This window comes from Saccopteryx leptura, chromosome 3 (assembly GCF_036850995.1).
Source record: "Saccopteryx leptura isolate mSacLep1 chromosome 3, mSacLep1_pri_phased_curated, whole genome shotgun sequence".
NCBI classification, from domain to species: domain Eukaryota; kingdom Metazoa; phylum Chordata; class Mammalia; order Chiroptera; family Emballonuridae; genus Saccopteryx; species Saccopteryx leptura.
The window spans coordinates 192,674,569-192,690,433 of NC_089505.1; the positions used below are offsets into that span (position 1 = coordinate 192,674,569).

The following is a 15,865-nucleotide window of genomic DNA, read 5'->3' on the forward strand; positions in this document are numbered from 1 at the left end:
CACCCCCATCCGCAACACACACACACACACACACACACACACACACACACACACACACACACACACACACACACAGCTGTTGAAAATGAAAGCTGTCTTTGGGTGCTTGACTGTTTAATATGTAATGTGATACCTGTCTCACAGTGGCAGGGTGACAGACGGGCATTGGCTCTGTAGTACAGAATTACCTTTTGTGCATCCCTTCTACAACAAAGCCAAATATGTCGCCTCGCCCTAATATGGTAATAAGTCTGGTATGCTACAGATGATATGGAAGCTCCGGAACAGCTTCCAAGTCTCCTTGTTTCTCTTTTCCCTTTAACCCTACTTTAAGCACTGCCATTGTGAAATTGAGGCATTAGACTTTCCTTCAGTCTTGTATTGTCATGTATGTATAGCTAATGAGAGGACTAGTGAAACTTCTTTGTGTATGAAACATCAATAGAATTATAAGGGCTGTACATACATTCCAGTCCTTTTTTCGGATATTAATAAAGAATTACCTTCTCTGTTTGCGTTTGTCTTCTGAAATCTGTAGCTCTCAGTGGTTGCTGAACCGACATTCCTTCAGCTAGAGGAATCGTTGGCCTTATTTATATTTCAACTTTCCCAGCCCCTTTCCCATTAAGGCAAGATGGGGGGGACCCTGCACATCCAGCCTCCAAGAGCAGGGTTTCTTATTCATCTTTGCTGCTGGTGGTCCAGGCTTAGGAAGAAGCTGATTTTTGTGTATGACCTTAAACCTTCTCATTTGGGGCTAATTTGGGAGATAGGGTGGAAAGCTCCCGAATTTGGTGACAGGGTTGTGTTGTACCTGATTTCTTTGGGGTCCTCCGCTTGTGAGAGTGGGCACCGCAGCTGTGGCGGATGAGTGGGTTCGGGCTTGTGAGGGGCTCCTCCTGTCAGCCGATGGTGACAGCGGGCTGAGGCTGCAGGCAGTCCCCAGGCTGCCTTCACTACAGTGATTTGGAATTTTCAGCTCATATTTATTGCTTTTGTGGAAGACAATAGACATGGTTTAATTTAAGTTCAGCCTACTGAATATTAATAGAGGAACACAAATGCTAATGTGGGAGACTGACCCTTTGGGCCATTGAATTTTCTCTGTTTAACCTCCTCTCACCAACAATGGTTTGTGTAGGTTGGGGGAGGGGTTTCGAAAAATAAAATCAGTTGTATCTGAAGGAGAGGACGTCTTTTCATCATTTCTCATGGACTAACAATAATAATTTTAAAAACTGTTGGTTAGGCTTTGTTAGGGAAAGAAAAGGCAGCACCCATTAGCTCACATAATGTTATAATAATAGTTGTCTGCCCTGTGGCATCATAGTCCATCTTGCTGACCTGGCTCTTCTGGGTTGGGCAGGCAGTGCAATTTGTTTTTTTGTTTTTTTTGTAATTTTCTGAAGCTGGAAACGGGGAGAGACAGTCAGACAGACTCCCACATGTGCCCAACTGGGATCCAGCCAGCATGCCCACCAGGGGCAACGCTCTGCCCACCAGGGGGCGATGCTCTGCCCCTCCGGGGCTTCGCTCTGCTGCGACCAGAGCCACTCCAGTGCCTGGGGCAGAGGCCAAGGAGCCATCCCCAGCACCCGGGCCATCCTTGCTCCAATGGAGCCTTGGCTGCGGGAGGGGAAGAGAGAGACAGAGAGGAAGGAGGGGGTGGGGGTGGAGAAGCAAATGGGCGCCTCTCCTATGTGCCCTGGCTGGGAATTGAACCCGGGTCCCCCGCACACCAGGCGGACTCTCTACCGCTGAGCCAACCGGCCAGGGCCAGGCAGTGCAATTTGGATGAAAATGTTCAAAATGAAAGGGGGTAGCTAGTATACTGGAAATGTGAAAAGGGAGTGTTGGTGTGGGTTGTAAAGAAAAACTCAGATTTACCCAACCATGCCATCCATGTAGACTAACTAAAAATAAATGTAAATTTTTTTTGTGCTGACATGCACAGGATGTGAGTCCTGAAATTGGAAAAGTTGACCATATGCAGAACAAGTTGGTCTAGCCCCTATGGGAGAGGGGGGGAGGGAAGCTGATGTCCTTCATTTGCATAACAGGCAGTCAATTTCCTATGCATGGACTCCATTTTCCTAATCTGGAAGTCAGTCAGCAGGCCATGTCTCTTCTAGGTGAGACAATCAGTTATTGTTAATCCTTGGAATGGGGGAATTTTGGAACTCTGAAGTCTGGACAGTGGACCCACTGCGTCTATTTCTTTGAATGTAGCTCAGTCTTGCCTTTGTATTTCTTAGTAGCCTCTTCCATTTGCCTCACACTGAGCTCATATACAGAGCATTAAAATTCCCTATTTTTCATCTAAATTTTCCTCATCCATCTTTCTTGCATTTGTGCTTGGACAATTGATTTTTTGGAAGGATGAGATGTTATGTGCCTTTTTAACATTCATGCCTCTTATATATGAACACTTTTCCCTAGTGTTAAGCCTAATTCGGAGGGACCCATAACATTGAAGACAGGAACAAGGTCCGTCGATTATACATCAAAGCTTTATTGTCTAGTTTGGCCAAGCGGAGGCTACTCCGACAGAATTCTGAAGGAAAGCGCGCGCCGACCCTTTGTTCTACTTAGTTTTTATAGTTTTGTAAGTGGGAAGTACAGAAGCAAAAATTGCAATTAGGAGCCCCTTACCACTATTGGTTATAGTCATATGTCCTTTAACATGATAGGACCACGTTCAATTTGCAAGCCATACATCCTTTTGGGGAAAACAAAGTTTACAAGCCAACACAATGGTAGAAAGATGTCTCTTTACATATTAAAAGGCATTCCTATATTATCTAGTGTTCACCTGCTATCTCTCTGTCCAGAGTCACACGTGTTAACCACATGCATTTACATAGGAGAGGTAGTTTCGGTGGGGACAAATTCCCGCAAATGGCTCATTGCTATGAGAAAAGGTTTATTTTGGCTTTTCTCTCCCTGTACCTGGCTAGCCATTCACCCTTTTCCCCACAGGCATGGTGGAATATCTGGGGATCCATGTTTTCCTCCCCTCTGCATTTGCAACACAATGCCAAGGGCCATCCTGACACACAGTACAGAGACTATTCTCTCAATTTCTCTGCACATCTTAACCCAAATCAACAAAATGTTTCTCAAGCCTCCCAAAATATTAATATTAATTCTGTAGCTTTTGGTACTTTACAACACCTGCGGGTGAAGTGGCTCAGTGGCTCCTCACCTAGCATGTTACTTTTTAAAAGTCTGTATTTGTCATTAGCTAACTCTTATTACAACTCTGTGATAAGTTTTGTAAGCAGCCTTCTCTCACTTCACAAATTAGTGACAAAGGGTAGAAGAATGCCCACCCAGAACTTTGGGACAGGTGTGAGTTGCATGATGATAGTTTGTGCATTCATAATTGGTTTCCTGATATTTCAGTCACAGTTGCCTAGAGCTTTTTTTAAAAAAAAATTTTTATTTTGTTATTTGTTATTTGTTATTTTTTATTTTAGAGAAAGGAGAGAGAGAGAAAGATAAAGAGAGGGTGTGTGTGGGGGGGTGGGTGGGGGAGCAGGAAGCATCAACTCCCATATGCGCCTTGGCCAGGCAAGCTCAGGGTTTTGAACCAGTGACCTCAGCCTTCCAGGTCGACGCTTTTTCCACTGTGCCGCCATAGGTCAGGCATAGTTGCCTAGAGCTTTATAGTGTTTTTAGGGCAGCTAGATCTCTAACTGGTTTGAACCTTGTTTTTCCTACAATATTGGTTCTTAGAAGGTGATTCCCAGACCAAAGTAGCGTCAACACCATGTGGGAATTTGTTAGAACGGGATAGACTGAGGTTGAGGCCAAGGGGAGGACTGTGTTTGAACAAGCCCTCCAGGTAATTCTGATTCATGCTCAAATGTGAGAATCACTACTGCTTTTACAGTGTACTGAGACACTCTTGTTAGAAGGACAAGTGTATAGCTGTCATTGAATAGCTTAACTTTTCTTTGCTAAATCACTCACCCACCCACCGACTCACTCGCTGCTTACTCAGCAAATATTGTATTTAAGATCTTGTTATGGCCCGACTGGGTGGTGGGGCAGTAGATAGAGCGTCGAACTGGGATGTGGAAGACCCAGGTTCGAGACCCTGAGGCCGCCAGCTTGAGCGCGGGCTCATCTGGTTTGAGCAGAGCTCACCAGCCTGGACCCAAGGTCGCTAGCTTGAGCAAGGGGTTACGTCAGGGGTCTCAAACTCAACTCAGCATGTGGGCCGCAGAGCAAGATCACAGCCGTTCGGCGGGCCGCACTAGGTCTACAAAAGGCAACTGTTATGCAACACTTTTCTCACTGCAGTTGAAAACAAAAAAAAATCAGTACAACAAGCACAATCGTACATGCAGTTTACTCAGTGTCACAAAACGACCAGAAACTGTAGTTCGCATCACAACTGCTGTTAACTAAGCTAATATCTAGCTAGGATGCTAGAGAAATGAAAAATACAAGTAGGCCCCTAGGCTTACTTAATTTTATCCAAAATATTTTGAACTTCGTGGATTAGTCTGCGGGCCGCACAAAATTGTTCGGCGGGCCGCATGCTGCGAGTTTGAGACCCCTGGGTTACGTGGTCTGCTGTAGCCCCACGATCAAGGCACATATGAGAAAGCAATCAATGAAAAACTAAGGTGTCGCAATGAAAAACTGATGATTGATGCTTCTCATCTCTTTCCGTTCCTGTCTGTCTGTCCCTATCTATTCCTCTCTCTGTCACTGTAAAAAAAAAAAAAAAAAGATCTTGTTATATACTGAAGGATATAGCAGCATTCTTTCCCGCCTTCATGTAGCAATGTCTGGTCCTTTCTTATTTCCTTCTTGATCCAAATATACTTTCAAAACAAATATACTTACTTCTCCTTCATCACCTCACTGGTTTTTGTATTTTGTTTTTAGGCATATTGCAAATTCCAACTTTGCTCTTCTTTTGCTGGTATTCCAAGCTTGTTGGCTCCATTGATTCATACGAACCTCCCTATCACTTTTCCTTGCCCTATAAAAGTGCATAGTTTTTTCTTTGCACATACTTCTAACTGGTCCATCCATGTGTGCTTGTTGATCTATATAGCCTCACACTGGAACTTAGATTTTGTTTGATATGCCTGTGTCCCTGGCATATGGGAGGTGTTAAGAAAATGAGTAAATGAATTTATATTTTCTCCCATCTTTCTTGCTTTATTCTCCTTTATGTAATTATGTGCTGTTGAAAAATTGGAGTTCAACCAAGAGTACATGTATTTAAGATGCGATGCATATCTGCTTTTTTCCTTAGTAATTTTACCTATTGTTCCATAACCACAATTTTTCACTTTTTCAAATGTGATAATCCATCCATCTTTACCTCTTTTTATAAATATGGCTTACAGTATGTCCCTGTGCCAGTTTCCTAACGCAATTCAGTATTATCTGTGATATCTTCCTACTGTTTGGTGGGCTGTTTGGATGGGCTGGCATACCCCCACCCCACCACCATCACCACAACCACCACCACCACCACCACCAATGTGACATTCTTGAAGTGCTCTAATTTAGTGTTGATAGAGAATTTCAACCCACATATGTAGTTTTATTCTTCTAGAGCTGCATTAAAAATCTAAAAATGCCTGACGTGTGGTGGTGCAGTGGATAAAGCATCAGCTTGAAATGCTGAGGTCGCTGGTTTGAAACCCCAGGCTTGCCTGATTAAGGCACAGAAGAGAAGCAACTATGAGTTGATACCCCCCTCCCCCTCCCCCCGGCCTACTGCCTCTCACTTTCTCTTGCTCTCTCTCAAACAAATATAAAATTAAAAAGGGGGGGGGGTGGCTCCTTTAATGCAATCTTTCTTTAAAAAAATCTATAAAAAGGAAATTAATTTTAATATATTTGACTTAGTATATCCAAAATATTTCAAGAACTAATATAAATTTATTAATGAAATGTTAGTTACATTGTTTTAAGTTAATTAAAATTAAATGAAAATAAAAAATTATTTTCTTATCCACACTAGCCACGTTGCAAATGCTCAATAGTGGCCACTGTAATAGTTAGCACAGGCCAAAACTTTGGGATCTCGGCCTCAGTTCTAGTCTTAGACCTATAGATTTCCATATAATTATGTCTCCATTTTGCTTGACAGTGCAAACTCCCTACACTTTCTTTTTCTTTGTAAAGTTGTATATATTTTAATTTCCATATTGTAGTCATGACTCCCAAAACCACATGTCTCAGTGACAACCATAGGATTCTATTTACTGTGCTGTATTAGATTTCCAACCTAATGTTATTACAAATACTCTGAAATGATGTAAAAATAGATAACAGGAAATGCATGCATAAACAGGTCAAGTCCCAGGGTTTTGTTGCAATGTACTCTGTCCTTTCAGAAAATTTTACCAATTGTATAGGACACTGTAGTCTACAGTGTTCAGTTAACTAATAAGAACCACTCTTTCAACCAATAAGGGATTTAATGTAGGGAATTAAGTGCTTATAAATTTGGTGGAAGGGTTGGAAGAACTAAAATCAAGGGGTTACCCCTGCACATTTGGCTTAGTTTAAAAGCTAAATATCATGGCTGTGAAAAATACAGGCATTGTGCTAGCATTCCTGCTGATCGCCCTGAAGCTGATTGGCTAGGCAGGGAAATCTGGAGTCAGTTGGTGTGGACACCTGTGTTGGTACAAGCTTTCCCATTGGAAAAGCTTAGGACTAAGCTGCGTCCAGAACCCTAGATAAAAGGACATGAGTGCTTTGAAGACTTACTAGGTTTTTATTCATCTGTCACCCATAGTGTGACCATACTGCTTGTTAAAATACTTCTATATCACATGGCATAACCCTTCCCTTGGGCCCTTTTCTAATGTGGTTACATGTCCTGGGCCTCCAAGATTTCCTTTGCAGCATGGTGCCATATATGCAGTCACAGACAGTCTTTTTCCTTTGAGACAATCTAAGGCAAACATGGTGAATGTCTAGTATAAATGATTGCTATTGAGAGAAAGTTGGGTAGTACAACTTCTAGTTAACATATAAGATATGGCTATAAAGTAATGATGCTTTTCCTTGTGTGGCAGGTACTGGTTCATGAAGGCAATTCCAAAAAGGACTTTATTATTTCTAGAGTAAATATTTAGTTCTTGAAGGATAATTAGTTTGAATTGGTAATACTTGAGATGCCTTTCTTCCTTTCTACCCCCAGCATTAAAAGATGTTTATGTACTTTAAAAAAGAACCCTACAGTATATTATCATGATTAAAATTTTGTACTTGAATTTCTTACCATTGAAATGGTTTCTTTGTTAGGCAATCACTCCTGTAAAAGGTTTAAAGTAGGTGAGGTGTGATCTTTTCCCCCATTTAAAGGGGATATGTGCCTTTAAATCATTAGCCAGCCTATGTGTAGGGTTAACTATGGTAAAGTGCTGCTTCCTGATGTCATGTATTTAAGTGTTTGTCCCCTTTTCTCACCTGTAGGGCTCCTTGGTAATGGCCAGTCTAAGGGATTAGGACCAGCATCAGAACAGTCAGAGAATGAGAAGGATGATGCATCCCAAGTGTCCTCTACTAGCAACGATGTTAGTTCTTCAGATTTTGAAGAAGGGCCGACGAGGAAAAGGTTAGTACCCAAGGCTGAAAGTAATGGTGCCTTAAAACAGGGACTGCAAACTAGGTGCCAGTTTTTACCCTATGGGAACAAATTTGGGCCCATTCACCCAGTCTCCTGATTTTTCATAGAGGAGTCAGAGTTCTGAAGTTTTATATCAAATGTCCTGATTTCTAAATATTGTCCAATTACTTATCATTAAATATAAACACCCCAAAATGGTATGTTTTATTCTGCTGCCATAAAAATTGTCCAAAGAGTCACTAACTTGTAATTCTTGTCTTAACTGTTCATTTTAATTGACTTTTATCAGTAGTGTTTGTTATTCCTGAAGAGAATTGTTTCTAAGAATTTAAAGAATTAAATGTGGTGTTTCTGAAAACAAAACAAAACAACAAAAAAACCCGAAAAAACAAAACTTCCCCCCTCACTAGGAAAGCAAAACCCACTTGGTGTTTAACCAGGTTAGTAGTTTTGGAATCAGTTCTTAAAAATTTATCAGCAGTTCCTTTTTTTTTTTAAAGTGACCTTCTTAAATAAACTTTAAATAGTCTGATAAGGAAGTTTGATGTGGTAGTTAAGAGTTTGAGCTTTCATGGTCAGGCAGTGGCAGTGACGTTATATAATAATGCTTTTAATTGGATGTTTTAAGAACTCATTGTTAGTTATCTGCTTTATTTCATATCTCATGTGTTGTTTCCCTCGAACTTATATTTTGTTTCATTCCTTTTCCGTTCTCATTCTTGATGTTTTCCTGGATGATTATATTAATGACGTTTTCTTAGAATCTGTTAGTTTAAAAGGTTGGGGAAAGGAAAAAGAAATCCCCTGGTCCGGTCTTCTTTGTTTACTCTTTCTACAGAATTATAGTTATTTTGGAAACTATATAGATGTTTATATCTAATGGAGAACTGAGTGTGGTGGAAAATTAAGAGGAAAAGACAAGATTAACCATGTGTAGATATTTGAAATCCTTAACAGAACTGTACTTTGGATCTGAAAATTGAGGTGCATCACTCTAAGTCTTAGTTTCTGTTTCTCCATCATTCAGTGTCTTTATTTAAAAAGCCCCATGATACATAGTTTGTATGAACTTCCATCCTCATTTTCTCTTAATCATCAGCATGGTATCTTGGATAACATTAGATTTGTTGTTAGCATATTAGCAAGCAAATGTAAGAAATATCTCTACCAGTGTACTGGGCTTCGTATGCTATTCTTTTTAAGGACACATAGGCGAGTGTCTTTGTCACAAGTCTATTATGTTTCAGATCTCTGCCTCAATTTGAGAACTGCATCACTACAAGAGAGCAAGCTCAGAATGTGTTAACCACATCAGTGAATATGTTGGAATGTGTAAAACTACCCATGCTTCCAAACATGGTCATCCATCTTTCATCTCTGTTTGGGGAGTAAAATTTTATAAATATGTTGGCAGTGACAACACCTGGTTTAGCTGTGCTATGCAGCGTTCCGTCACCCTCTGCTCTGATAAGATCCAGGCAGCATGGGAGTGTGATGATGAAGATCAGTAGGCATCATTCTGTTGGAGGTGTCCTTTGTCCTGGCTCCTAGAGCCTTTCTCAACTGACAGTGCTGCTGCTGGCTTCCTCTTTCCATGGTTTTACCTGTGTTGTGTGGCAACTAGCTGTGTGCAAAGCATTTAGCTTTTAGGTCTCCAGGCTAGTGGAAAAAGAGAAACTTTGTTCAGGGTGAATTTAAGGCTTTTTTCATCATTGCTAATCTGCTAAACTTCTTGATTTCCTTACCTAAAGATTCAGTAGCCTTTTATTTGGTTGTGATCACAGTCTACTAGTGAAATCCATCAGGGACATACTGTAAATTAAGGGTTGACTGGTCAGGCTAGATTTAGGGCTAGTCTGTGGTAGCCTGTGCTCCAGGCAGAAGGCTGTATAATTTACAAACAGGTAGTATAGTTAGGGCATGCATTTCACAGTGTTGCAGGGTACCTAATAAGTATAGAGTAATAGTAATTTAATATTCTGGTGGTCATTTGTTTCATCCCTCATTGGTAGTTAATATGAATATTTAGTATAAATAATTTGGTATGGACCCTGTGTTCTAAGGCAAAATGTGTGAATTGGAACAGGAGTGATTGGGGCTTTGTTAGTGTACTGTTCAGTCTGGAGTGCTCTACTTTCTTTCATCTTATGTACATTGTATCTTTTCTAGTAAGTTGACTGAGTGTACTATCTCTGCTGGTGACAAATCAAATCTAGAGTAACTATTTAAAGTGGTTGTTTCAAAATGTTACTTCAAGTGTTGGGTGGATTGTTGACAGGATGCTACTTTTAACTTTGTGTCTAAAATTCCCTAAGTCTCATATACATAGGAAGAACATGTTTTATGATTGAACATTTGCATTCTCTGTTGTCATTTGATAATTATACATGCAATTGCAAAAACCCAGGGTCCTAATTTATACATTTGCTTTGGAAAAAAGCAGTCTTTCCATTTTTGAAATGATATGAACTGCTAACTCTTCTTGTACAGTTAATTATTATTTCTAGGTATGTGTTTTTAGGACCATCAGTTAATATGCCTTTTGTCTTGATGGGGAGGAGGAAGGAAAGGAATTTATGTGTTTGACTTTCCTAAGAAAAATGGAAGTCTAAGGTGTAGATTGTGCCAGTCTTATTAGTTCAACCTTGCCCTGAGTTCCCAACCTAAAAATTGAAGTAATTCCAGTTTCTTTTCTTTATTTTATAAGGATTTTTAAAAGACTTTGTTTATTCATTTTAGAGAGGGGAGAGAAAAAGGGGGAGAAAAAGAAGGGGCAGAGGAGCAGGAAGCATCAACTCCCATATGTGCCTTGACCAGGCAAGCCTGGGTTTCGAACTGGCGATCTCAGCATTCCCGGTCAACACTTTATCCACTGCACCACCACAGATCAGGCATTATTCCAGATTCTGATGATGCTTGTAAAATGTTTTTTCAAGGTTTCAGTTAGAACATCCCATGTGTTTATGAAGTGTTATTTTTCAATAGGAAACCCCTAAGCTATGTTTTACCTTAAGTATTTGATGCCATTGGCTTTAAGCGAACTTGGTGAGCTTTTTGGCACACAGAATGCAGTAGAATCCACAGTTTACAGGATTTATTTTTCTTTACTGAGGCAAAAATAAAAGGTATCATTTTACTTAGCCATGAAAGGTCATAATCTAAAATCACTCTTCGTAAAAGGAAAAGCTGTCCTCTCTTTAGACGACACTCTTTACTCTTTTGATGGACAGGGCTGCCAGCCGTTCAAGAGTTGAAGGAGTTGGTGTGGTAAGAGTTCCTAGGTGTTGGTTTTCCTTTTCTTTTGGTCATTGTGGTAGGTGCTTAAAATAATTTTTTAAATTATAAATTAATATAGTTTTAATTAAAAAAAGTTATTTATTGATCTTAGAGAAACATCAATTTGCTGTTTCACTTATTTATGCATTCAGTTGTTGATTCCTACATGTATCCTAATTGGGAATTGAACCCTAAATCTTGGTGTATTGGGATGATGCTCTGACCAACTGAGCTACCTGGCCAGGACACATTAATGTGTAGTTTTTACTGTTTAGAATGGAAACTAAAGACTTTAGCCTTTAATAGACCTCTTCTGAATTTGATGGTGGCCCTTCCTAGCTCCTACCTTCTTCTCCACCTTAATATTGCCCATCCAATTACACTTAATTGTTGTAAAATTTATAATTCTTGCAAGAAGTATCTTGAGTATTTTCAGAAATCAGAGTGGACAGATACTTGTGTATCAGATGTGGACTGGCTGAGAAACCTGGAATGGAATGCTTGTTATGGGCGTAGAGGTTATCTGTTTGCTGATGCAAAGGTAGGTGTTGTATAAAGAAGTTGGTGATAGTAAATGTATTTTCACATGTAAGTTAATGGAAGATTCAGAATACATCATCCACAAAGGGGTCGCTTGAATTGTCTACTCATAGCAAAATTAACTGTGTATTTTATTTTATTTTTGGGTAGGTGGAGGAAATAGATAGGAAAAGTGTAAAGACAGTGGTGGTTCTTAGGGACACGTTATGGGGACCTGGTATGTGATACAGTTGTTAAGAGTATGGGCTGCAGCTAGATATGTGACTCAACCATCTGCTTGTTGTGTGTTCTTGGGAAGGTTCTGAAACATCACTGGGCCTTAGTTTTCTCACCTGTACAATGTCTGTGACAAAGTAACCACCTTCTGGTGATTTTGTGTGCTGAGCAAGTTAATTCATAAGAGCACTCAAGTGTTTAGTGAGTGCTGTGTGCTAGATATTCTGAGCTATCATCAGGATGGCACATGAATTCTACATGTGAATAGGCACATTCAATGGAGACTTTTCAAACGTGGGTCACAGGGATTTTGATTTTATACATATTGTGATTTCAGTCTTTCTTCTGTGGTACTACTGTCCTCCGCCATCTGTGGGCAGATGGAAAAGTGTGGGTGCATGTCCCTCTTGAAGTCACTGAGTCACAGGAAGGACCTTTGTGGTTGTGTTGCGTGAATTCCCTTTGAAAGCATTGTGTGAGCAGGTACTTGCTTATATGGAGCAGGCAGAAATGAGATGAGGTTGAAGTTTTTAAAGACAAGGTGTCGGCAAGCAGCTTCCATCTTGGCTAGTCACAGATTAGTCATTGCTTCACCTTGGGGGAAGCCCCCGCTATGCCTGTACTTAATACTGAGATCCCCAACACACGTTTCAAAACAACACTCCAGGAGAGCAAAATGTGTAGGCTGTGCCTCTGCAGGGACGTAACTGGTTTTCTTCCTCTAAACAAAGAGCTGCTGTATTTTAGTTAGGACTTTGATAGTATAAGTATTACTGAGTTCAAAGATAGATAGTCCTGTACCAGTAGTTTGGATTTAGAATGTGAATTGTTTTAAGGGTGACAATGCCATGATTTAGTGCAGTTAAATAATTTTTACATTTTTTTAACAGAATGCATTGTTAGTACAGTATAGTTTAATGTTAAATGCACTTGTTGTTACTGCCAAAATTCCAAAGCAAAACAAGCAACCCATAGCTTAGATATATTCCCCATAACTTTTAATTTAGGTTTTGATGCCTTCACTTACCAAGCTTTTGCAGATTATTTTGTTGTTACAATGTTGAACAGTATTTTAACAAGTAGGGTTTAGTGCTGTTATGATTTTAAATTCTAGAAGTTATCGTGACCAAAACATAGTCTTTCCTTAAAGAAACAAGGGAAGGGGCAAAATTGAGGAATGGAATATTATGTGCCACTTTTATTAACCACAGAAAATAATTCTGGAGTTAAATATAAAGTAAAGGTAGATGTGTCTAGCCTACCTGCTTTTTTTAATGTATCTAAAGAGTTGCATTTCTGGTGCTGTTCTTTCCTTTTTATAGTTCTAAATGTCTTTCTGGGATTATTTTCCTTTTGCTTTTCCCTGAAGGACTTTAACATTTCTAATACTGTATAGGCCTGTTGGGGTTGTATGAATCTTTCAAATTTGTATGTTGGCAGAGGTCTTTAAAGATCTTTCTCAACCTCCTTTAAACAAAATCTTTTAATTTTAAGAGAGTTGTAGAATTACATGTAGTTGTAAGAAATTCATCTTCCTTTTTTTTTTTTTTGTTTTTGTTTTTGAGACAGAGAGTCAGAGAGAGGGATAGATAGGGACAGACAGGAACGGAGAGAGATGAGAAGCATCAATCATCAGTTTTTCGTTGCAACACCTTAGTTCATTGATTGCTTTCTCATATGTCCCTTGACCGTGGGCTTCAGCAGCCTTAGTAACCCCTTGCTCAAGCCAGCGACCTTGGGTCCAAGCTGGTGAGCTTTGCTCAAACCAGATGAGCCCGTGCTCAAACTGGCGACCTCAGGGTCTCGAACCTGGGTCCTCCACATCCCAGTCTGACGCTCTAGCCATTGCGCCACTGCCTGGTCAGGTGAAATTCACCTTCATTTTTATTTTTATTATTTTATGCTAGAGGGATAGACGGACAGAGTGATGAGAAGCATCAACTCGTAGTTGTGGCACTTTAGTTGTTCATTGATTGCTTTTTCTATGTGCCTTGACTGGAGGGCTCCAGCTGAGCCAATGACCCCTTGCCAGCAACCTTGGGCTCAAGCCAGTGACCATGGGGTCATGTCTATGATCCCACACTTAAATCAGTGACCTTGGGTTTCCAACCTGGGTCCTCAGCATCTCAGGTTGATGCTCTATCCACTGAGCCACCACTTAGTCTGGCTCATCTTCATTTTTAAAAGATCTTTTGCTGGGTATAGAATGCTAGCCCCCACCCCCACCCCAACCCCCACACGAATGCTGTGGTATAAAGATAGGTTGTGTTACTTTTGACAGGAAGTCTCTCAAACTGGAGAGTTGTCATTCTTTTCTTTTTTATTATTTTTTCTTTTTCTTTTTTAAATTTTACTGATTTTAGAGAGGAAGGAGAGAGACAAAGACAGAAACATCAGTCTGTTCCTGTATGTACCCCAACCGGGGATCCAACGAGCAACCTCAGTGCTTTGGGATGATGCTCCAGCTAACCTGTCTGGCCAGGGCGATAGTTGTCATTCTTAACTCTCCAGATGTGTCTTTTCTCCAGTCTATTTCTTGAGTTTTTCTTTTATTATGCAGTGTCCCTTGGTATAGTTTTCTTTATGTTTCTTGTGTTTGGAATTCATTGTGTTTCTTCTTTATATTTAATTAGTTTTGGAAGCTTTGGAGTCAATACTTCTGCAAATATTTTTTGTGTGTTCCTCTCTCCCTCTTTAGGGATTTCATTTGCACGTCTATTTGGCTCCCTGCAGTTGTCCCACAGCTCACTGACATGGTTCTTTTAATTTCAATCTTTTTTCCCTGTGTTTCATTTTAAGTACTTTCTATCCCTTATCTGTGGAAATGTACTTTTTTTTTTTTTTAAATAATTTTATTTTTTTAATGGGGTGACATCAATAAATCAGGATACATATATTCAAAGATAACAAGTCCAGGTTATCTTGTCGTTCAATTATGTTGCATACCCACCACCCAAAGTCAGATTGTCCTCTGTCACCTTCTATCTTGTTTTCTTTGTGCCCCTCCCCACCCCCTTTCCCTCTCCCATTCCCCCCTCCCCCCCGTAACCACCACACTCTTATCAATGTCTCTTAGTTTCACTATTATGTCCCACCTACGTATGGAATAATACAGTTCCTGGTTTTTTCTGATTTACTTATTTCGCTTCGTATCATGTTATCAAGATCCCACCATTTTGCTGTAAATGTTCCGATGTCATCATTTCTTATGGCTGAGTAGTATTCCATAGTGTATATGTGCCACATCTTCTTTATCCAGTCATCTATTGATGGGATTTTTGGTTGTTTCCATGTGCTGGCCACTGTGAACAATGCTGCAATAAACATGGGGCTGCATGTGTCTTTACGTATCAATGTTTCTGAGTTTTTGGGATATATACCCAGTAGAGGGATTGCTGGGTCATAAGGTAGTTCTATTTTCAGTTTTTTGAGGAACCACCATACTTTCTTCCATAATGGTTGTACTACTTTACATTCCCACCAACAGTGTATGAGGGTTCCTTTTTCTCCACAGCCTCTCCAACAGGAAATGTACTTTTTAATGTCAGAAATTATTGTTTCTATCTTGTAAGCTAGATTTGATTTTTGTAACATCCTCATCATCTCTCCTAGTATGTTTTGGTTTGTCCTTCTTTCTTGAACATATAGAATACAATTAGAATAGATGTTTTAGTTTTAATATGTTTGTCTACCCATTCTGTCATTTGTGTCATTTATAGCTCAGTTTAGATTGATGTTCCTCTTCAGCATGGTCTTTTGTTGTTGTTGCTGTTTTGCTTGTCTGATAATTTTACTGGATGCTTGGCATTGTAGTTTTCTTGGTTGGGTGTTGTGTATGTGTGTATTTTTCTACTTGTCCTTGAGCATTGCTCTAGGGCAGGATTTTCACCTCTTTTTATCTTATGGCACACATAAACTAATTACTAAAATTCTTTGGCACACCAAAAAAATAGTATTTTACTGATTTGACAAAAGAATTGGTATAATTTTGATCGTTCACAAGGGATGGCTCTTCTTGTCTTAGCTGTTGTCATTTTTTATTTGACAATCTAAGAGAAAAGAGGTCAGTGTCCCTGACTAAATAAGTGTTTTTAAAATTCTTGCAGCACACATGTTGAAAATCACTGCTCTAGGGTGTGATTAAGTTACTAGGATACAGTTTAATCCTTTTGGGTTTTGGCTTCCAGCTTTGTTAGATGGGGCCAGAACAGTGTTTGG

General features: G+C 39.8%; 1 protein-coding gene across 3 annotated transcripts in view; it reads left to right on the forward strand.

The window, feature by feature from the left end:
- The window catches only part of JARID2 (jumonji and AT-rich interaction domain containing 2), a 296,798-nt gene that overhangs the window by 180,128 nt on the left and 100,805 nt on the right, over positions 1-15,865 (forward strand). For 2 of the 3 annotated variants that reach the window (XM_066377097.1, XM_066377098.1), the window contains one exon: positions 7,462-7,603. The exons of the other annotated variant lie outside the window; for it this stretch is intronic. In XM_066377097.1, the coding sequence (XP_066233194.1) occupies positions 7,462-7,603 (142 nt within the window). The remainder of the gene's footprint in view (positions 1-7,461; positions 7,604-15,865) is intronic. 3 annotated transcript variants of the gene reach the window in all.